Source organism: Bombina bombina, chromosome 4 (genome assembly GCF_027579735.1).
Source record: "Bombina bombina isolate aBomBom1 chromosome 4, aBomBom1.pri, whole genome shotgun sequence".
Taxonomy (NCBI): Eukaryota; Metazoa; Chordata; class Amphibia; order Anura; family Bombinatoridae; genus Bombina; species Bombina bombina.
This window is the reverse complement of record NC_069502.1, coordinates 940,627,013-940,650,751: the sequence shown is the minus strand read 5'-3', so window position 1 is coordinate 940,650,751 and position 23,739 is coordinate 940,627,013. Positions and strand designations below refer to the sequence as shown.

Here is a 23,739-nt window from a genome sequence, read left to right as displayed (position 1 = left end):
ACTAAAACAAATTCCCCTAGACATCGTGGACAGGGCTGAAGAAGCAGTAGGGGAGGCTACTGTTCTGGTGCAAGGTGTATTTCTGCCAGCCGCAACCTCACCTGATATGGCTTGCAAATCCAGCTCCCTTCAGCTGTGTAACACTGACTACGAGGGCCCCTGGAGAGCATATGTCACCATGGAGGGACTAACAGGCCATGCTGTATGCCCTCTGGAGTTACCAGTCTCTGATCGGCCAAGACCTCCGGCTAGCCTTACCACGGGAGAGGGGAGTTTCAAATCAACTACACAGGAGCTACCAGAACATATGGAGACGAGTCTGATGCGGAGAAGACCAGCTGGTTTTATTTTACCGATAACCAAGTATACAATTTTGGGAGAAGTCACCCTCCAGAAAGATAAAGATGATGGCTGTGTATTACCATTTTGTTGTGGTCTTCAGCGAAAACTTGTGTCAGATTCATGGCTTTAGACTGATCCTCCACTACTTGGTAATAGTGACCCACAAGTCGAGTATTGGCTAAGTTCCAGAAGCACGGAGCTCAACCCGTTTTGCACTGCATTGCTCTATAAGCCGAATACTTTGTTTCTGGTTCCCTTTGTAATTCATATTTCTTATTCGCCATGCAATTAGAGTGTCCTACAAGTTAGGGAATTGATATAATCTTATAGTTGATAATCTAGTGTTATGCTAATACCCTTTCTACTTTAACTGTAATATACATAAATAGATCTCTAGTTGGGTCCCCTTTTATACTCTATGCTAAAGATATTTTCATTTCATGGGTATACATGCAGAGGTACTAGAACAAAGATCAGCATGCTTTGCTTAATATATTAGACCTAGCTGATCAGCTTAACACAGAGGGAGGTTTATTCTCAATTGTGGGATCTTTTTCTGGAGATTCTAAGATTTAAACAGTGTCCTGTGTTTTCTGTCTTGCTGTCGGCGGCCGGGATGGTAGGTCAGATATTTCTCCTCTCCTAATACATGTCCTTTTATTTCTGGCTAGGTCAACATATTCCCTGTCCTTGCTAATATCTGGGAACTCAGAGATTACATCTGCCATAGCCCTGTGTTTAAAGCTGGTTTTCTGTTATTACACCCAAGGCTAGTACTCTGCATTGATAACTCTGTTATACTTCTTATTAGAGTGACCAGGGCCGAGTAAAATATTTTTCCTCTTGCTAAGTAAATTGTTAATATACAGTTAAATCTATGGAATTTATGGAATAAGGTTTAAACTAGGTGAAATGCTAATGTTCCTAACACATATTTCTCCTACTAGACTACCTAGCCATAATTTTACTTTTTAAGTGGTTAAACGTATCTTTAGTATACTTTCTGCATTCATATTAAGTTATTGTTCACTTGTAATAAATAGGACTATAGATGTATATTTATAGCCCTACATACCATTCATAAAGTAGCCACACAATAGCTTTGTCAATACTATCCTGAACTATATAATAATAGAGTATCCTGCTACTTGCACCATTTAGATCATGATACACCTACTATATTCCATACATTCATATACCAAACCCAAGAGATACTATCTATATTACTAGCCTACCTCCATTGAGCTATGCTACTGCATATGGGTTTAAGAATGGCCCATTAATTCAACTTGAGGTTTGCATAAATATAAAAATGAGGGTTTTACTGCTAGCTCCGCTCCCCCCCCCCCCCCACACTAATTTTAACCAGTAAAAATAAGAAAATATTCGAGGATAAGAGAGGTTCTGGGTGGGGAGATAAACCCATCCAAGACTAAATTTGAAACAATCTACTTGATAAACAAGGCTCACATAACACAATTTCTAAGTTGTATTCCATTTTTAATGAAGAGAATGTAAACACTAAGCCTGCATTTATACTAAGATGGGAACGTGAATTGGGCAAAACTTGGACAATTAGAGGAATGGGAAACAAATTTATATAAAGGCACATCCTTTTCAGTCAATGCATTCTTAAAAGATAATTTTATGAAGGTGGCATTCGGATGGTATTTTTACCCCTCAAGATTCCATAATAAGGATAATCCAAATAGTTCCTTGTGTTATAGAGGATGTGGGGAGCAAGGGACATACATCCATATGTGGTGGCAATGCCCTAAGATTCGGGATTTGTGGAATCAGACTTCTAGCCGAATATTTTCAAAAGATATTACACTCACACCTGAGCAGGCACTACTCCATTTCCCAGCAGAAAACATACTCACCCACCAGCACAAACTAGCTACAATGATATGTACAATCACAAGGCTCAGTATTGCTAGATTCTGGAGGTCAGAACCCCCATCATTTGATTACATTCTTCAAAAACTCGAATATCATTATCATATGAGTAGCTTATCAGCAACTTTGTTGGACAGACAAAATCAGTTTATCATGATTTGGGACTCATACATAATGTATTATGAAGAGACGAGAAGTAATGTTAGAAGGGGAATACAGACTGAATAGGAGCGAGGGCCTATTATGGGAGGGATGAAGTGTTACATTTGTGATCATGTTCCGGGGTGTGTTGGTTATATGGGATCTCATGTGGACTTGAAATTAAAATGACCATTGTTGAAATGCTTGTACAACTACCTTAAGATACATGTAGTGCTGATTTATTTGCTTGTTTTGTAAAACTCTATAAAACCTTAATAAAAAAGTTTTCATCAAAAAAAAATAATAGGAAAATATATCTTGCTAAGATCTTACATCACCAAACTATACATATAGCTCTAACACAAGTTACTAATTCAATAAGGATGTTTATATTATAGGTAATCTCAAGCCTTCGTAAATTGTTTGCTACTAGCTAGTCTAACTTGTTTCAGTTGAGGCTCCAAGAGTTTGTTAAATATCTCATAAAGCTAGAAAATCGAGATTCACCATATGAGGCCCAGGAGTGGTCTTCATACGTTCATGCAGGGGCGAAAACTACAGGGGGTGCAGAGGTCGCAGTTGCTTTTTTTATTACAATAAAAAACATTGACCTGCCACTGCCTGCACTGATATCATGTGAGTGTGACATGATGCTTCACTAGTGTTTCTGACTACAGGGGTTAGTGTTTCTGTTTTATCCATTGGTGTTTATGTGTGTGTATGTGTGTATGTATGTGACTGTGTGTGTATTTATGCATGTATGTGTGTGTGTGTGTGTGTGTATGTTTGTGGAACCAGCAAATTACAGACCTTGTTACTACAGCATGGGGGGAGGGGGTAAACAGTGTCACTATACAGTACCACTATATACAGTACGGGGGGGGCTCGACTATGTCACAGACTACTGTGGTCACTTTATAAAGTACTGGGGAGGGGAGGGTCAGGCCAGCCATCTCACCAGCAGATTACAAACTGTGTCACTGACTCACTATATACAGTACTGGTGGGTTAAACAGTGTCACTATATACAGTAATGGGGGGGGGTCAGACCATCTCACAGACTGTGGGCACAGGGTACCTCCTTTTGTAGAAATGTAATCTGAGTCACATTTTTTTTCTGTGCTAAATTTAAAAAAAAAAAATGTATCAAATTCACTTCTTTTTTTTTGGTGGTGGGGGGGGCCTTCTTAGATTCTTGCACCTGGGCCCTATGGTTTCTAGTTACACCACTGTGTTCATGTGTGCCTTCTTCAGCTTGGTACTGTATTTATTATTGTGTTTAGTCCCACAGGCAAGTATTATGATCCTTAATTTTCCTGCAAAAAGTCTTCTAACCACAATATGTTACCTTAACCTAGCTGTTGTTGGATGTGTACATGGAATTGATTTATCTGTATAGCTTTTTTTTACATGTTTGCTTTGTATGCCTTAAATTGGATCTCAATAAAAATATTAAAAATAAATAAATCTTTCCTTCATGATTCAGAGCATGCAATTTTGAACACTTTTTCAATTTACTTCTATTATCGAATATGCTTAGTTATCTTTGTATCCTTTTTTAAAAGCATACTTAGGTAGGCTCAGGAGGTGGGAGCTAGCTACTGATTGGTGGCCACACATATATGCCTCTTGTCATTGACTTAATGATGTGTTCGGCTAGCTCCCAGTAGCTCATCGCTGCTCCTTTAACAAAGGATGCCAAGAGAATGAAGCAAAAATGACAATAGAACTTAATTGGAAAATTGTTTAAAATTGTATGTACTATTTGAATCTTAAAAGAAAAAATATTGGGTTTCATGTTCCGTTAAGAACAAAGCTCAAAATCCAGCAGAAGTACCTTCCTTTAGTGCTATCAGTTGCTGGTTTAGTGGTTTCAAGAACCGTTGTGCTTTGCACAATGTTAAGCTGTCTGGTGAAGCTGCAAGTACAGATCATGAACTGCTAAGGTTTTCCCCCCTGCTTTCCAAAAAATGATTGATGAATAAAACTATACCCTGGATCAGATTTTCAATTTTGATGAAACTGGTCTGTATTGGAAGCAAATTCCTTCAAGGACTCTCATCTCCAATGAGGAAGCACACGCACCAGGGTTTAAGGCTGCAAAGTATAGACTGACTATGATGCCGGGTACAAATGCCAGTGGAGAGTTATAGGGTATTCTTTCGTGATTCAGATAGAGGATGCAATTTTAAGCAACTATCTAATTTACTCCTATTCTCACATTTTCTTCATTCTCTTGGTATCTTTATTTGAAATGCAAGAATGTAAGTTAAGATGCCGGCCCATTTTTGGTGAACAACCTGGGATGTTCTTGCTGATTGGTGGACACATTCATCCACCAAATAAAAGTGCTATCCAGAGTCCTGAACCAAGAAAAAGCTTAGATGCCTTCTTTTTCAAATAAAGAAAGCAAGAGAACGAAGAAAAATTGATAATAGGAGTAAATTAGAAAGTTACTTAAAATTGCATGCTCTATCTGAATCACAAAAGAAAAAATGTGGGTTCAGTGTCCATTTAAAGGGACAGTCTACACCAGAATTTGTATTGATTAAAAAGATAGATAATCCCTTTATTACCCATTCCCCAATTTTACATAACCAACACGCTTATATTAATATACTTTTTACCTCTGTGATTATCTTGTATCTAAGCCTCTGCATACTGCCCCATTATTTCAGTTCTTTTGACAGACTTGCATTTTAGCCAATCAGTGCCCTCTCATAAGTAACTACACTGGCGTGAGCACAATGTTGTCTATAAGGCACACATGAACTAACACACTCTAACTGTGAAAAACTGTCAAATGCATTCAGATAAGAGGTGGCCTATGAGCTTTCAACTAAGAATACCAAGAGAACAAAGCAAGTTTGACTATAAACATATATTTTTAAATGGTTTAAAATGATGTCCTATCTGAAACATGACAGTTTAATTTTGACTAGACTGTCCATTTAAAGCTGAAGCCTATTGCCATTTATCACTCTGCTAACTCTAGAGTTTTAAATGGAATTGTCAAGTCTAGTCTTGTAATCTACTTTAGATCAAGCAAGAGTGGTTGGATGACATGGCACATCTTTATTGATTTTCCAAAATGTTTTAAAAAAATATTGGAAGAAGAATATAAGGCTATGAACATTCTTATTATTCTTGATAATGCACCAAGTTATCCTCCAACAGTTGCTGAACTTTTACCAAATATCAAAGTTCTCTTTCTACCTCCAAACACAACCTCTCAAACCCAGTCCCTTGACCAAGGTGTAATTGCACATACTAAGGGTGATAATGCACACACAGTTCTTGAATTCTGGAACCGATTCAACATCAAGCTTCCAATTGATATTATAGTGAAGACCTAGAATGATGTCACAAAAGAATACTTGCATGGTGTGTGGCATAAACTTCTTCTTAATTTTCTCAGCTTAGTTAAGTGTTTGACCCTTCAGAAGAGCTCCCCAAAATCAATGCAAGGTATGTTGCTCTGGCAAAGAAAGTGTGATTTGAAGAAGTTTTGGGATTTTGGGATGGGAAGTTAAACAAACTCATATAGGTGTGATCGTCAGGTGTCCACATACTTTTAGGTATATAGTGTACACACATATGCACCCATACATGTACACACACACAGGCAGTCCTAACACTCGCACAGTTACACAAACACATGTAGACATGAAAGAACTTTCACAGTTCATACTGATCAAACAGATCCTTTTTAATTTGCTTCTGTGATCATTTACTTGGTTTTCTTTGTATCCTTTTTGCAAATCATACCTAGGTAAGATCATGAGAAGCAATGAACTACTGGGAGCTAGCGGGTGAATAGGTATATGGCTACACACAAATACCTATTCTCAGTAGCTCACCAGATGTCTTCAGATATTGACTTAATTAAGCCATCTTTTTTTTTTACACTCTGATTGGGTAAATAAGTGAAAACATTTTTTTTTAAATTTTGCTTTTCTGAAGTAAAATATGTCTCTGATTCAAAAGTACAAAAAAACATGATGGCTAATTTATTCAAAATTTAGAATTACTGTCTAATGTGTTTTTCTCTTAAAGGTACAATAGATACCTTGTACACTGCACTTCCAGTTATCAGAATTTAAAAGCACAATTTTCAGGGTTAAATGACAGGAAGCAGGGGAAAAATAAATAATAAAAGCAAATGTAAAGCTGTTTTACTGAATGAAAGAAAAAAACTGGGCTAGATTACAAATGGAGCGCAACCAATCTTGCACTTGGTCTCACACCAAGAATAACAACCAATCTGGTTATTACATCCGGATGATTAAAAATTTTAACCAAAGCATATTAACGTGGCCAAAACTTTTTTAAGTGTACCCTATACTTTTTATGGATATAGCAGTGAGCACTGTTAGGTGCTTATTGGACTTGTATTACAAGTGGTGAGTTAAGTGTTGCACTAGAGTGCAATACAAAATACCACTGTAAAATGTAGTACTTTTTCAGACCTGAAGTAAAGCATTATTGTTAATAGTATAGCACAGAACTATATGAAGAATTCCACTACTTGCGCCATCAGTTTAATGCACTCTCAGTCTAGAACTCCATTGGCTTAGGGCTCAAGCAATATCCAACATGAATTTTACTGTGAATCCCCTTAGTAATTATTTGAGGGATTTGGCTCCTCCAATTAATGCTCAGTAATTGCCCACAACGTCAATCTTCATAGACTTAAAGGGACAGTCAACACCAGAATTTTTGTTGTGAGAGATAATCCCTTTATGACCCATTCCCCAGTTTTGCATAACCAACACAGTTATATAAATACACTTTTTTTAATCTCTTTGATTACCTTGTATCTAGGCCTCTGCAAACTGTCCCCTTTATTCAGTTCTTTTGACAGACTTGCATTTTAGCCAGTCAGTGCTGACTCCTAGGTAACTTCACGTACGTGAGCTCAATGTTATCTATATCAGGGGTCACCAACCTTTCGGACCTTAGGGACCACTAAACTCACAATTTTGAATCCTGTGGACCACTATCATGTTTTTTTTTTTAAAGGCGCCAACCTCTATAACGCGTGTGTGTGTGTATATATATATATATATATATATATATATATATATATATATATATATGTGTGTGTATATATATATATATATATATATATATATATATATATATACACATACATACATACACATACATATATACACATACATTATGTATATATTTACACATTGTTAAGAATTATTTTTTGGAATTAACTAAATGACAGAACTGAGAGAATACTTCCAAATGACAGATGAAGGGTGAGTGCTAACTTTTGAGCTGGAAACAGAGAGGCAGAAAAGTGGGGAAAAAATAATTATGTTTAAAAGGACCACAAGACTCCCAAGTTACCTCCCCAGTTAGTAATTAATAAAAACTACTTATGATCATGGACAGACATAGGAGTCATAAATTAAGTTTATATCAGAAAGCTCTTAATATGTATGTGAGCTAACCACGACTGATGTTACTGGCAATTACTATAATACTGGTGGGATATGGCTGATCTGCTGGATGGCAATTACTGGAATCCAGCTGGAATTGCTTCGTGCGCCATTCCACCTGAATGGAAAAACAGTTAATATTTAATTTTAAAAAAAAGAAGATGGAGGGGAGGAAGACAAACAGTGATGTAAGTCGTCCATCTCTGAAGGAATTAGGAAAACGACTACAAAGAGACAGGTAGAGGGAAGAAAAGAAATGAAAGAGAGATTTTTTTTTTTTTTAAGATTTTCACTGATGTCCAGCAAGGCACTGTAGGGAGTTGCGGCGTGACGGCGGTGACACCATCAGAGATTAATTCCAGCTTGATAGTGTTAAGGACCACCAACATCTTCTCGTGGACCACCAGTGGTCCACGGACCACTGGTTGGCGACCACTGATCTATATGACACACAATAACTAATGCCCTCTAGTGGTGAGAAACTGTCAAAATGCATTCAGATTAGAGGCAGCCTTCTTCAAGTTCTTCAAGAAATTAGCATATGAGCCTACTAGAGAACAAAGCAAAATTGGTGATAAAAGTAAATTGGAAAGTTGTTTTAAATTACATGCCCTATCTGAATCATGAAAGTTTATTTTGGACTTGACTGTCCCTTTAACCTAACCAGAACTTTACACCTGTGCAGGTAAGTATTCACTAGGTCAGCTGCTCCTTAGTGAGCTATGTTCCTCTTGGAATGCTGAGAGAAGTTAATATCTATTGAGAAACAGGCAAAATGAACTGCAATTAAACTTGTATGTTTAGTTCCCTAGTTCGCTCTGCCACACAATTTCTAAGCAGATATTGATATGGAAAAAGATCATCACTCTACCATCCATAAAATACTATTTTAGTGTTCTAAAATGTTCCATTTTTTTACAGAAAGGGCAGTTTTCTCCTTAACATTTAGTATAAGTTGATAAATTTAAATGAGGTACTGTAGAAGAAGGGGTAATAATTAAATCTCATTAAAACTTGTCAGCAATGGTGTGATTTGAATCTGATTATCCTAGAAATATTTTAAGATAATTATAAAAGTTATGTACAGTGTTACTAAAATTAATTACCCACATACAAAAATAATTAGAAGAAACTCGCACTGGGAAGAAATGTACTAATTAAATTGAAAAGCATAGTAATTCCTATGTTTTTCAAAAATTAAGTATCCTGTTTACAATATGTACGTATTGTAATAATATCTTTTATACGGTTTATTGATATATGTAGAAATAAAGATATTAGGCTTGATAACGAGTGCCACACTATCGTTTTCGCTCAAACGATACAAGATTTTCAAAGCCGTTTGTGCCCAAGTTAAATTCTGCCAGTTTTACAAGTTAAAAGTAAATGCGAACGTGTGAGTGCAATTGGGATTTACAATAGAATTACTTCAGATCTCTGGTTAGCTGTTCCACGAGTCAAAAAAGTGTCACAAAACACATTGAAAATACATTTGAAGTACATTTACACTCATAATAACACTATCTAATAAAAATTATTAAAACAAATTGCAATAAAAATTATGAGGGCTCAAAGATATAAGGTCTCAGAAAAAGGCAGGCAAAAGGCTTTAACATAGAGATTCATACATACACATCTAAGGACTAATTACGAATGGAGCACAATATTGCGCTTACGTGAGAGCAATATTTGCGCTCCACTCAGTAATATCAGTGCTGGAGCCGTAAGCTACCGAAGTGGCCGACTGTAATTTACGGCTCCATTTTAGTACCAGGTTTCCATTGAAAAGGTTTCCACTTTGCGTGCGGTCGCTCTTTTCGTGTAGGTGTAAGTTAGCATTGTGTTAACGCTTCTACCCGATGCCGGATTTCTAAAACATTAATAGGTTACTATGGTAACCCGACCTTACACTACACTTGATCGCATATACGGTGCAACATACAAGTGGGACACGTATATTTTCCCCATCGCTCGCTGTTAAAATAAAATCAAACTTCTAACGAATGCGCAATATCTACCTCTCAACCACAACCCTCCCACCCCTATAACTAATGTATTAACCCCTAATCCACCAACCCCCATATCGCAAAATATCTATTTAAACTATTAACCCCTAATCCACCAACTCCCATATCGCAAAGTATCTATTTACACTATTAACCCCTAATCCACCATGCTCCCATATCACAAAGTATCTATTTAAACTATTAACCCCTAATCCGCTATTAACCCACATCGCAATAAACACAAAAAATATATTAACCCCTTAACAGCCAAACCCCCACAACGCAATTAACCTAATTTAGCTATTAACCCTTAAACCGCCAACCCCCCACAATGCAAATAACAAATTAAATTACTTAGCCCCCTAACCTAACACCCTCTAAATTAACCCCAATTACCTAAATTAAAAAATACTAAATTACAATTAAAATAAAAAACAACAACATTACTTTAAAAATAAATAAAAATAAGTTTAAATGTATCTAAAATTACAAAAAATAAAAAAGTCTAACATTACATAAAATAATAAACCAAATTATCTAAAATAAAAAAATTAAACCTAATCCCTATGAAAATAAAAAAGCCCTCCAAAATAAAAACACCCTCTAATCTAAACTAAACTACCAATAGCCCTTAAAAGGGCCTTTTGTAGGGCATTGTCCTAAGTTAAACAGCTCTTTTATCTTAAAAAAACACTAAGTCCCCCCTCTAACAGTACAAAAAACCCCACCCACCAAACCCCCCAAAATAAAAAAAACTAACACTAAAAAATCCTAAACTACCCATTGCCCCTAAAGGGGCATTTGTATGGGCATTGCCTGTAAAGGGCATTCAGCTCTTTTACTGCCCTTAAAAGGGCATTCAGCTCTTTAACACTGCCCAAAATCCCTATTCTAAAAAAAAAAAAAAAACCTCAAAAAATAAAAAAATACTAACTCTAACCCCCAAATAAGTACTCACTTTTCCTGAAGTCCTGCAGAGAAGGTCCTCTTCCAGGCGTGGTGAAGTCTTCTTGGAGCCGGCGACATCTTCCATCTTCATCCAGGACCAAGCCGGCGCGGAGCAAAGATGTCCGCGGAAATGAAGACTGGGGACCAAGGAACTGAAGACCGGCGACTGCGGAGCCAAGGAGCATGGTTAATCCTCTTCGTACGATCACCGCCGTACACTGAATATTGAATGCAAGTTACGCGTTTAAATATGGAGTACCTTGCATTTCTATTGGCTGATTTGATTCTTCAAATTCAAATCAGCCAATAGGATTAGAGCTACTGAAATCCTATTGGCTGATCGGATCTCTGGTTAATGATTTCTAGCGCAAAGTGAAACCACAAGCTCACGGTCACATTAACCAGTCACTTGTAATGACTGGTTATTTAACTACCCGTAAACAGGAAAAATTTGCCCCTTTACGGGTGCACATTAAGATAGCGCTCCACTCGTAATCTGTCCCTAAATATGTATATATATCTTAAATACTGTATGTATAACATTGTAACAAACATTATTTCAAACACTACTGTCATATAGTGCCAAAGATATATGCACACCCTGCTCTCATGGAAGGGAGCTAAGTTTCAACAAATGAGAAAGATAGAAACTTAATCATAGAAGTAATCTAAAAAGTATTTTTTTTTACAATTTTACCCCTTATCTCAATCATGAGAGTTTAATGTTGACCCCCATATCTCTTTAAAGACTCCTGCTTCAATGAAAAGCATTTCTTGTAGAAAGGGGCTTACTATAATTTTGTTGGTTCAAGATAAACGCTTTTGGTTATAGATAAACAATATTTATAGTTCATTGCAATGTTTTATCAGCTACAAAGCAAATCTGATTTTATATGTGAGCATATAGCTTGTATTAAGTATTTTGTTTCTCCCAGAAGGATTCAGAAGGAAGACCACATGGTACAGTCACAAGCGCCACAGAACAACAATTTTCAGCCCTCCGGCCACTCTGAGCCAATGCTTATTAATCACCATTTTAATAACCTGACTTCCTATGAGAAAGGTATGAGAATATATACTTACTATATATATATATATATATATATATATATATATATATATATATATATATATATAACAGTCGGTGTAGGAACCTAGTGCTCGAAATGTGAAAAATGTATTAAACATAATGCGTCTGTTGCTAAGTAGCGCATACATGTGTTACAAAGGATAGGGGAATTACAACAACTACCAGCAACATTTCTGCAATGTATAACAGAGCACATACCTCCATATCGCAAGCGTGTGGCTAATGATAGCGCTGCTGTCAATAGGTAGTGTCTCAAATAGAGTCGCGTGTGGATGCGACATGGTCACAGTAACGATCCAGAGTGTCAAGGGCAGGGATATGTTTCACATTTCGAGCACTAGGTTCCTACTGATCTGTTTACAACACAACACTATTATTATGGGATATGTATCGGTTTCCTTCTGGTAATTAGTATATATCTGACACTTTTTCCTCTTTTATGACATACAATCATAGGGTATTATGTTTGCATTTTATGCGTTTTATTCAATAATCTATGTGTATGTATCACTTGTATAACTGTAACCATGGCTGCCATTTGACGTAACTGAATTAAAGGCACTTGTTGCACCTGTCGTTAAGTCCAGAGAATGCTGTCTTCAATTGACTGTGTGTATATACAGGGAGTGCAGAATTATTAGGCAAGTTGTATTTTTGAGGATTAATTTTATTATTGAACAAGAACCATGTTCTCAATGAACCCAAAAAACTCATTAATATCAAAGCTGAATAGTTTTGGAAGTAGTTTTTAGTTTGTTTTTAGTTATAGCTATTTTAGGGGGATATCTGTGTGTGTTCAGGTGACTATTACTGTGCATAATTATTAGGCAACTTAACAAAAAACAAATATATACCCATTTCAATTATTTATTTTTACCAGTGAAACCAATATAACATCTCAACATTCACAAATATACATTTCTGACATTCAAAAACAAAACAAAAACAAATCAGTGACCAATATAGCCACCTTTCTTTGCCAGGACACTCAAAAGCCTGCCATCCATGGATTCTGTCAGTGTTTTGATCTGTTCACCATCAACATTGCGTGCAGCAGCAACCACAGCCTCCCAGACACTGTTCAGAGAGGTGTACTGTTTTCCCTCCTTGTAAATCTCACATTTGATGATGGACCACAGGTTCTCAATGGGGTTCAGATCAGGTGAACAAGGAGGCCATGTCATTAGATTTTCTTCTTTTATACCCTTTCTTGCCAGCCACGCTGTGGAGTACTTGGACGCGTGTGATGGAGCATTGTCCTGCATGAAAATCATGTTTTTCTTGAAGGATGCAGACTTCTTCCTGTACCACTGCTTGAAGAAGGTGTCTTCCAGAAACTGGCAGTAGGACTGGGAGTTGAGCTTGACTCCATCCTCAACCCGAAAAGGCCCCACAAGCTCATCTTTGATGATACCAGCCCAAACCAGTACTCCACCTCCACCTTGCTGGCGTCTGAGTCGGACTGGAGCTCTCTGCCCTTTACCAATCCAGCCACGGGCCCATCCATCTGGCCCATCAAGACTCACTCTCATTTCATCAGTCCATAAAACCTTAGAAAAATCAGTCTTGAGATATTTCTTGGCCCAGTCTTGACGTTTCAGCTTGTGTGTCTTGTTCAGTGGTGGTCGTCTTTCAGCCTTTCTTACCTTGGCCATGTCTCTGAGTATTGCACACCTTGTGCTTTTGGGCACTCCAGTGATGTTGCAGCTCTGAAATATGGCCAAACTGGTGGCAAGTGGCATCTTGGCAGCTGCACGCTTGACTTTTCTCAGTTCATGGGCAGTTATTTTGCGCCTTGGTTTTTCCACACGCTTCTTGCGACCCTGTTGACTATTTTGAATGAAACGCTTGATTGTTCGATGATCACGCTTCAGAAGCTTTGCAATTTTAAGAGTGCTGCATCCCTCTGCAAGATATCTCACTATTTTTGACTTTTCTGAGCCTGTCAAGTCCTTCTTTTGACCCATTTTTCCAAAGGAAAGGAAGTTGCCTAATAATTATGCACACCTGATATAGGGTGTTGATGTCATTAGACCACACCCCTTCTCATTACAGAGATGCACATCACCTAATATGCTTAATTGGTAGTAGGCTTTCGAGCCTATACAGCTTGGAGTAAGACAACATGCATAAAGAGGATGATGTGGTCAAAATACTCATTTGCCTAATAATTCTGCACTCCCTGTATATATATATATAAATGCAAAAAAGAGTGCACTCCCACTCAAACAGCATCTACAAGGGTGCAAGCAGATATAAGTGTAAAATTGGAAAAAAGCATGCACTCACTGGATTTGTGAAAAAAAGTGCTTTTATTGGCACATCAAAAGTTGGTCTGATGAAGGGGTGATTGATCCCCGAAACGTTACCAATTTTTGATGTGCCAATAAAAGCACTTTTTTCACAAATCCAGTGAGTGCATGCCTTTTTCCAATTTTATATATATATATATATATATATATATATATATATATATATATATATATATATATATATATATAAAATAAGAAACTATTGAGATGATAAAGTGTAAAGTTTAACAGTTACCTGAAGATTTTATTTCCGTTTGCTTTGGTCACCTAATCTGAGTTTGCCTCCCTTGACTTGTTTATGCAATTGACCTATAAAAATGTTGAACTCAGTATAACCAAATGCACCATCCTTGTTATGAAACGTATCTACATATAATGAGGATTTAGATCATAATTTTGTGTTTGCAGTCATTCTCATATATTTTATTTTCTGTTCAGCATCTGTATCCCAGTCAGGAAGTTCAGGAGAAAACAATGGGACTGGCGTTGCAAACTCAAGTAAGTTAATAGTTTTAAGCTTCTTGAAAATTCTGGGGGGTGGGGGAAATAAAATGAATTAGACAGTGATACACATTTATATCACAAAATAAAGATTAAATGGTCATTAAACCCATTTTTTTTTTCATGATTTGGAAAGAGCATGCAATTTTAAACAACTTTCCAATTTACTTATATTATCTAATTTGCTTTACTCTCTTGATTTCCTTTGTTGAGAAGCATATCTAAATAGGCTCAGGGGTTGCTGATTGGTGGCTGAAACATAGATGCTTTGTGTTATTGGATCACCCATCTGCGTGGCTATTTTTCAACAAATGATACCTAAAGAATAAAGCAAATTAGATAATAGAAGTAAATTGGAATGGTGTTTAAAATTGTATTCTCTATCTGAATCATGAAAATCCCTTTAAAGGGATTTGAAATCCAAAAAATGTTCTTTTGTGATTTACAGAGAACATAACATTTTAAAAAAAGTTTCCATCAAATTTGCTTAAAGGGACACTGAACCCAAATTTTTTTCTTTCACGATTCAGATAGAGCATGCAATTTTAAGCAACTTTCTAATGTACTTCTATTATCAATTTTTCTTCGTTCTCTTGCTATCTTTATTTGAAAAAGAAGGCATCTAAGCTAAGGAGCCAGCAAAATGTTTGGCTCAGAACAACGGACAGCACTTGTTTATTGGTGCTGTCCAATCAGCAAGGACAACCCAGGTTGTTCACCAAAAATGGGCCGGCATCTGAACTTACATTCTTGCTTTTCAAATAAACATACCAAGAGAATGAAGAAAATTTGATAAAAGGAGTAAATTAGAAAGTTGCTTAAAATTGCATGCTCTATCTGAATCACGGAAGAAAAAAATTGGGTTCATGATATTCTTTGCTGAAGAGATACCTAGGTAGGCATCTGGAGAACTACATGGCAGTAAACAGTGCTGCCATCTAGAGCTCTTGCAAATGGGTAACATTCTTGCAAAACTGCTGCCATATAGTGCTCCAGAAATGGACTGGCTCATAAGCATCCATCCCTGCTTTGTAACAAAAGATACCGAGAGAACAAAGGTAATTTGATAATAGAATTATATTAGCTGTTTAAAATCACATGCTCTATCTAAATCCTGGAGAAAAAAAATGGATTTCATATCCCTTTAATGCTATGAAATGTGGTCTGTTTAAGAATACATAGTTGAGGGGTTTTACCTTCAAGCCCTACAAAACAGTTTGCATATCTTTGTTCACTCAGAAAAGCTGACATCATAAACTATAAAACAGAAACAGTTCCTCGTGTTACTAAGCATTGATATGTTTCATTGATGATATCTAGTAAAGGTAAAGGCTAATGTTATGTAATGTAGGATTATACTACAGCTTTGAGAATTGAGGTTTAGAATATATTTTCTTTATGATTTCACTATATATATATTGTTTTGTAGCACGAGCCACTCATGAAGAGACTGATGAAAGCTTTAAATCTTCGGTGTCAGCTGAGGCACATACACGAGTGTACATGCCTTCTCTTGTCTGGAGACAGCAAAAGGATGGGAGTGAATGGGATGAGGAACATTCTCCAAAGAAGCAAACAGAAAGACTACAAGAGACAACACAGAGCAGAAATATCCCTGTGGAAAACGCGTTAAGTGAACCTAAAGTTTTTGGTAAAGCTTATTTTGTGACGCTTATAATGCTTTTAATCCATAGCAGTATGAATACACCTAAAAAAAAGGTATCTATATAAATATTACAGTAAACTTTTTTATTTCACAAGCCTCTTTTCCCCTTCTACTCATATAATTCTTCACATTTCTTACTCACTTCATTCTTCACAAACTGAAAGTTGAATTATCTCTTACTGCATACAAGTAGTTCCTTTCCATGGGAACATATTTAGGTAAGCTTAGGAGTGTGCATGTGTCTTTAGAACTATATGGCAGCAGTACTTGAAACAATGTTATACAAGCAAGAAGTAGAGGGAGCTTTAAAGAGACATAAAATACTTTAAGATGGTGATATGAAATGATAATTCGTATATATAAAAAAAAACTCTGTAATATACTTTCATTATTTATTTTGTCCCCTTTTCATGTAATTCCATCCCGAAATTGTGAACTTTTTGGTTCCTGTTAGAAAAGTGCAGAACACTGTTATATTCCACACAGTGATTGGCTGCACACTCTAGTGACCTATTTATAACTGTCCCTAATTGACCACACCAGAGAAGGTAATCTAAGTTACAACATGGCAGCTCCCATTGTTTTATACACTCTGTCTAAAACTTTACACTTTTTTGTCAATATTTAAACAGATAATGAAACTTTAAAAATTCTACATGTTGTTCTCACTTAGGGAGCAGTCTCACATTCCTTATAGGCTATATTAAGTATAGACAAACAGTATATCCCTAGTGCTTGGCGTGAACAATACAATCCTTGAAAAGGGTACCTAGCTTGCCCTGAAAAAAACAGTGATATAGGAATGTGTCAAGGAGCGCCTAAGGAAAAGGCTAGGCAGACATAGATTACAGATATCGGCCTTTAAAATATAAACATTTAATCTTAAAAAACATATAGCTTAAAAAATATAAACATAAAGTATTAAAAACAAACTTTAGAAAGCACCAAATGTATGCCGTACAGTTTAGCATGGATCCATGATACAGAATAGACTACTTGTAGTTTAGAGCAGATTCCTATGTCCAATCGAAACACGTGTATGGGAATATGTGTGTGGGATGAGTCTGTCGTTCCAAATGAAATAGGATTGTGAATGTTCCTTATGTGGATGCCATGATGTGTAGATAGATCCTTAAATGGTTATATCAAAACGCAAAAAGTGAAAAAATGAAAAAAGTAGATAAAAATGTAAAAATTTGAAAAAAATTGAAAAAATAATGAAAAGATAATAATAAAAAAATAATAAAAAATAATAAAAAACTACAAAAATAAAATACAGGAATTGCCCAAAAATTAAAAAAATCCAAAAATAAAAAATATTGTGATGTCCACTCTAACAAAAAAAAAAGTAGTGAATGTACTGTATATCTCCTAATAGGATAGGTCTGGAGTTATCCAGAGCTATCTTTTCCTTGAAACCTATAAATAAAGACAATGCAATAGTGCAATATTGCTGGGAACAATACAGAATGATCCGAAATAGGCTTACCATATACTGTCAACACGTTTCGGCCTTATAATAGGACTTTATCAAGACTAAATATGTTGTGTATTGGTAGCCCTATTTATACTGTGTATTAACAAATCATTAGGCAGTTGGTTTTGGCGCCAAACCCTTAGGGTGTTTGCTGTTGACATTATTTAGATATATTGCTCAAACATAGGTATGTCGTGGTCGCCGGATGTGACATCATCATAGTAATGTCACTTCCGGTTTCTGACAGTATTTCGATATTTATTATGTATACTCAGTTACCCTGATAAAGTGTTATTATATGTGTAGCACCACTGTACTCACTATGTCTCATAGTGTAGAGAGATTGCTATTTACTCTCAACTCCTGTGTCTCTAGACGCGATCGATAACGGGAACTCACGAGTGTGGTGCAAACATTCGAACGACCGGAAGTGACGTAGTTGTTCAGAGACGTCACTTCCGGTTTCGGGTGGATGCAGTTCCAACTGATTTCTTCAACATAGGATTATGTATTCATCCAAGGAAGTAGACATGTATAATTCAAATCCCTGATATTGAAATATCTGGCATAATATTAAGAGAAACTATCAGTATATGTTATCCATGTCCGGAGACACAGAGAGTAATATAACAATAAGTATAAATAAATACATACATAAAATGCATAAAATACATCATATATAAAGTTCATTATGAATAGCCAAATGTGTAAGGTAAAAAATACAGGGTCAATAATACATGTAATATTATAGATTGGGATAAATGCGGCATCATACTATGCACACATAAATTGAATGGGAGTAGAACTAAAAACATCAGAAGTACAAAAATGAGCATTTATGTGGGAACCTGAATGTATATAGAGTGTATACACTATTGAGTCATGGTGAGATGTTATAGGGGTAGATGTAGTAGAATTGGTACACAAATATGTGTACCACATAAGGCTGCAGAAGATCCATTTGGACTCTGCAATTAGTAACTTTTTCTCATTGTCACCACCCCTCTAATTTGGTATAATTTGTTTGAATACCCATATAGCTGAAGCTTTTTTTATTAGACGTATATGGAAGAAACATTAGGGGTTTCTTCCCATGCCCCAGCTGTAAAGCTTGTAAAAACGGGAGGAAGACAAATAACTTTACTTCCCACAATACAAATATCAAATACGAAATAATGGATTTAATAAAATGCCAAAGTAAGGGAGTGATCTACCTGATACAATGCAGCTGTGGCCTACAATATGTGGGCCAAACGTCTAGACAATTAAAAGACAGAATAGGGAAACACCTGTTGCAGATCGAAAATAAAAATATAGAGACCCCCCTATACAGACATTTTACGACTCACCACCAAGGAAATAAAACAAGCTAACACCATATTTAGTCTTGCTAAATGCCTATTATAAGGCCGAAACGTGTTGACAGTATGTTATAAGCCTATTTCTGATCATTCTGTATTATTCCCAGCAATATTGCACTATTGTATTTTCTTTATTTATAGGTTTCAAGGAAAAGATAGCTCTCGATAACTCCGGACCTATCCTATTAGGAGATATACATTCATTATTTTTTTTAGTTAGAGTGGACATCACACTATTTTTTATTTTTGGGGGATTTTTTGAATTTTTTTGGCAATTCCTGCATTTTATTTTTGCAGTTTTTTATTATTTTTTATTATTTTTTATTATTAGCTTTTCATTATTTTTTCACATTATTTGTTCACATTTTTTCACATTTTCACCAAAGTAATCATTGGAATATTATATGCTGCATTCACTTGCTCCCTGTGTAACATTTTATATCTATAGATGTCCATGTTTGTAAGCAGAGGTGATTAAGCTAGTCTCATGAGCTGTATTTAAATGAGAGCAGTTACGCAGGGAACCAGTGAATGCAGCATATAATATTCTAATGATTACATTTGTCTCTTCAATGGTAGCAGTGAATATAACCGAATGTATTTAAATAGTTGGCATTTAAAGACCCTAATTTTGATATTGCAGACAGATAAACTTTGCAACCAATACAATAAGGTTATTACTTAACTCTGCTGTTCTGGGATATGAGATATTCTACCTCCATTTAACAACATAATTATTGCACTCATGTGTATTTCACTAATGAGCAGACTTGCTTAGAACCACATTTATTTAGAGGCCATGGTTTAAAATCCACAGCCTAGGTCTGTATTCATTCGTGTATTTTTCAAAATCACCCTAGTTAAAGGGACAGTCTACCATAGAATTGTTATTGTTTTAAAATATAGATAATCCCTTTATTACCCATTACCCAGTTTGGCATAACCAACACAGTTATATTAATATACTTTTTACCTCTGTGATTACCTTGTATCTAGGAACCTTCTTCCAGCCCCCTGATCACATGACTGTGACTGTTTATTATCTATTGTCTTAAATTTAGCATTGTTTTGTGCTAAATCTTAAATAACTCCCTGTGCCTGAACACAGTGTTATCTATATGGCTCACGTGTACTTTCTGTCTCTTTGTGTTGAAAAGAGATTTAAAAAGCATGTGATAAGAGGCAGCCCTCAAAGGCTTAGAAATTAGCATAGGAGCCTACCTATGTTTAGTTTAAACTAACAATACAAAGAGAAAAAAAGCACATTTGATGACAAAAGTAAATTGGAAAGTTGATTAAAATTATAAGTCCTATCTGAATAATGAAAGTTTAATTTATACTAGACTGTCCCTTTAAGCTTACTGACGATTAACACATTTACTTACCAGCTTTAACTCATTTGTGTTTTTAAGTGTGTGTGTTTTACATTTTTAAATCATCTTGATAAAGTTTATATTTTAAATAGCGTATCTCTGTCACGATCTCATTGCTCTATACTTAATATAGCCTATAAGGAATGTGAGTGCTCCCTAAGTGTATAAATCATCAGTCCAGGACTGATTAAGTAAAGTTTTCTCTACCCAGTACACAGCCCCGCCACCCCAAAATGTATAACTCTCGTACAAAAATCTAATAGTACAATAAGAAATTTAGGTTACTGGGGAATTCCTGACTACACCACTAGTAGTGCCATTAGTGCTTTTCCTATGTTATTCTCAGACTAATTTTTTTCTTTGAATGCATCATTCTATCTAGCATTTATTTAGTGTTTAATGTCCCTTAAAAGAGCAGTAGCTCTCTATGATAAAACATTGTGGTTACTTAGACTGTATTGTTGGAAGAACTGTTTAATAAATAAGACTACTTGTACATGTGGGATACATTCATACTGTGTGTGCAGTAGTAGCAGTGACACCAGAGCTGTGTGTTTGTCCCCTGTTGTCACTCAGCATTGCATGCTGCAGCCTTCCTCTACAGGTTACTTGTATAACACACACTGCCTCCATATAGTACTCAAGACACATGCATGCTCCTGTGCTTCAGTATTCCATCATGGAAAAGGGTAGAGTTTTATAAAAGGATACCAAGAGAAAGGATATGAAATATTAACAGTAAATACACAGTATAACACTTTATTAAATATGAATATTGCATAAATATATTTTCATCTACTTAACTGCAAAGGGCTCCAATGCACTTATACAGGGCTCAAAAGTTCCACTAGCTCACTCACCACTGACGAGTGGAAATTTAACAGAGGCGATTGAACGTTAGTGAGTGAATGTCTACAAATATTATCTAAAGGGATGTTATATATCCATGAAAGGGCAAGGATATGTTATTCCTCTAGGGCTATAGGGACCCCATTAGTGCTTAGACTGTTACTTTTGAGAGGGTAAACAGGGGCAGAGAGAGATTGGAGAGGAAAGGAAAATATAGCGTTAAGAAAGAGTGGAGGAAAAAAAGAGTGAAGATATAGGAGAAAAAGTGTGAAGAGAAGAGAGAAAGAGTGTGAAGAGAAGAAAGAAGGGAGGAGGTAAAAAAGAGGGATTGAAGAGAGGAGGAAGTGGAGAAAGATAGATGAGAGATGATCATTATAAAACATTTTTTCCAGGTCTGCTATCACATTAATGTCAACCCTCTTTGCTTTCTCTCAGTTCAACAACTTCCTTTTTCTGTACAGCTGTTGTCTTCCCCAGAACCCTAGTTGATGTTGCTAATTGCTATGCACTTATTTTTATGGTATAAAACAAAAACAATATTAAAAAATGACTGCACCATAAAGTGTTTCTCATTGGCTAAACATATGCAAAGAGGAGGTGGTTAGTGGGTGTGGTGTGGGCGGTTAGTGGGTGGGATCAAAAGTGGCCAGTAACATTTTGGGCTGCTAGTATCTTAGGGCTGAAAATTTTGAGCCTGTACTTATATATATATATATATATATATATATATATTTAAAAAATCTTAGAACTAGTCACAGCACCACTGCCATACTTTAATAATAATGAAAGGAATCTAATGATTATATATAGGGTGCAAGAGTATAGTATTGCCTCAAATCCTACCATAAAACTACTCTTGAAAAAACTCAGCACACCTTTTTGCAAAAAATAAGGCTTAATTTTATTCCATAGTGCCTAAAGACATATAATGAAATACACAAGAATCCAAAACTTTCAGTCCATCCACTCATGCAAAAAACATTCATACATAAAATAACCAAGATTCAACTCAGGCGTCCCTGGAAGAATCAACATAAGGCTGTCATTAAGCTGTTGTCTTATCTCCTGAAATTTTAACAGTTCACTTCAATGTTGCAAAGGACAGTCCTTTATATAAACAAACTTTCAAAACTGTATCCAATGTGTTATCTTTGATGTACTCTATAAGACAAATACACTGTCAAAGTTTCACTTTTTTTGTTGCAAATATGTCCTCTTAAACATGAGACTTGTTTGACATCAAAGGGCCATAGTAATTGGATTTCTCGTACATGTAAAACACTCTTTCAGACCAAGCAGCAGCACATTAATATGTTAGTGCATATTTAGCAAAGCAGAAGCCGTTAATTTATTCAGCATATGTATAGAAATTCATCTGTATTTTCACTCGACACACTCTAAGGCTTTTTAAGTTCCCCGCTTTCAAACCACACTTGCGGTAGGGCAATATTCAGCCTGAGTTCAGCTACACACAGAGTATCACAGTTCATGTAGATCTAAACATATGCACAAGTTCTATAGCACATCACAGCAGTAATACGTTAATATATTAGTGCGTCTCTAGCAAAGTAGAGGCCGTTAATTGGGTCAGCGTGTATGTAGCAGTTCATCTGTATTTTCACTCGGCACACTCTGAGACTTTTGAATTACCCCCTTTCAAACCACACTTGCGTTAGGGCAATATTTAGCCTGAATTAATAGAAAAACTGGCCAGTTATAACATGCATGTTAGTTAACTCTTATGATACTTGCGGTTCAGTGCTTTCTCGATCAGATGCAGTGCTCCCGGCTTTTATCCACTCATGCGGACGGGAGATGAGACACCACCTACTTCGATAGTATTTCCTGATGTGACAATGGCTCTGTCTTCTGTTACTTGTCTTTAACATCAAAGACCTTGTATCGGGAAACAGCTTGATAAACAGCCCTTACACTCCGACGCGCGTTTCGGGACTCCGCCCTTTTTCAAGGAGTATACGTCATCACGAACACGGCCTCTTTTAGATATATATATATATATGTCTGTATGTGTGTACATCTAAATACATAAATACATATGTAAACACACATAAATATACAGTGTATATATATACAGTATATGTCTATATGTGTGTACATCTAAATACATAAATACATATGTACACACACATAAATATACAGTGTATATATATATATATATATATATATATATACAGTATATACATATACTGTATATACACACATATACAGGCATGTATATATCTCTATGTTAAAGCCCTTTTCAGTCCTTTTTTTTTCCTAACACCTGAGACCTCATATCTTTGAGCTCTTATAACTTT

At 36.0% G+C, this 23,739-nt stretch overlaps 1 protein-coding gene across 1 annotated transcript in view; it reads left to right on the top strand.

The window, feature by feature from the left end:
* Nucleotides 1-23,739, top strand: part of ARHGEF33 (Rho guanine nucleotide exchange factor 33) — a 228,143-nt gene that overhangs the window by 124,155 nt on the left and 80,249 nt on the right. Inside the window, exons 5-7 of the mRNA XM_053709290.1 lie at nt 11,728-11,855; nt 12,127-12,183; nt 16,125-16,346. Coding sequence (XP_053565265.1) covers nt 11,728-11,855; nt 12,127-12,183; nt 16,125-16,346 — 407 coding nt within the window. The remainder of the gene's footprint in view (nt 1-11,727; nt 11,856-12,126; nt 12,184-16,124; nt 16,347-23,739) is intronic.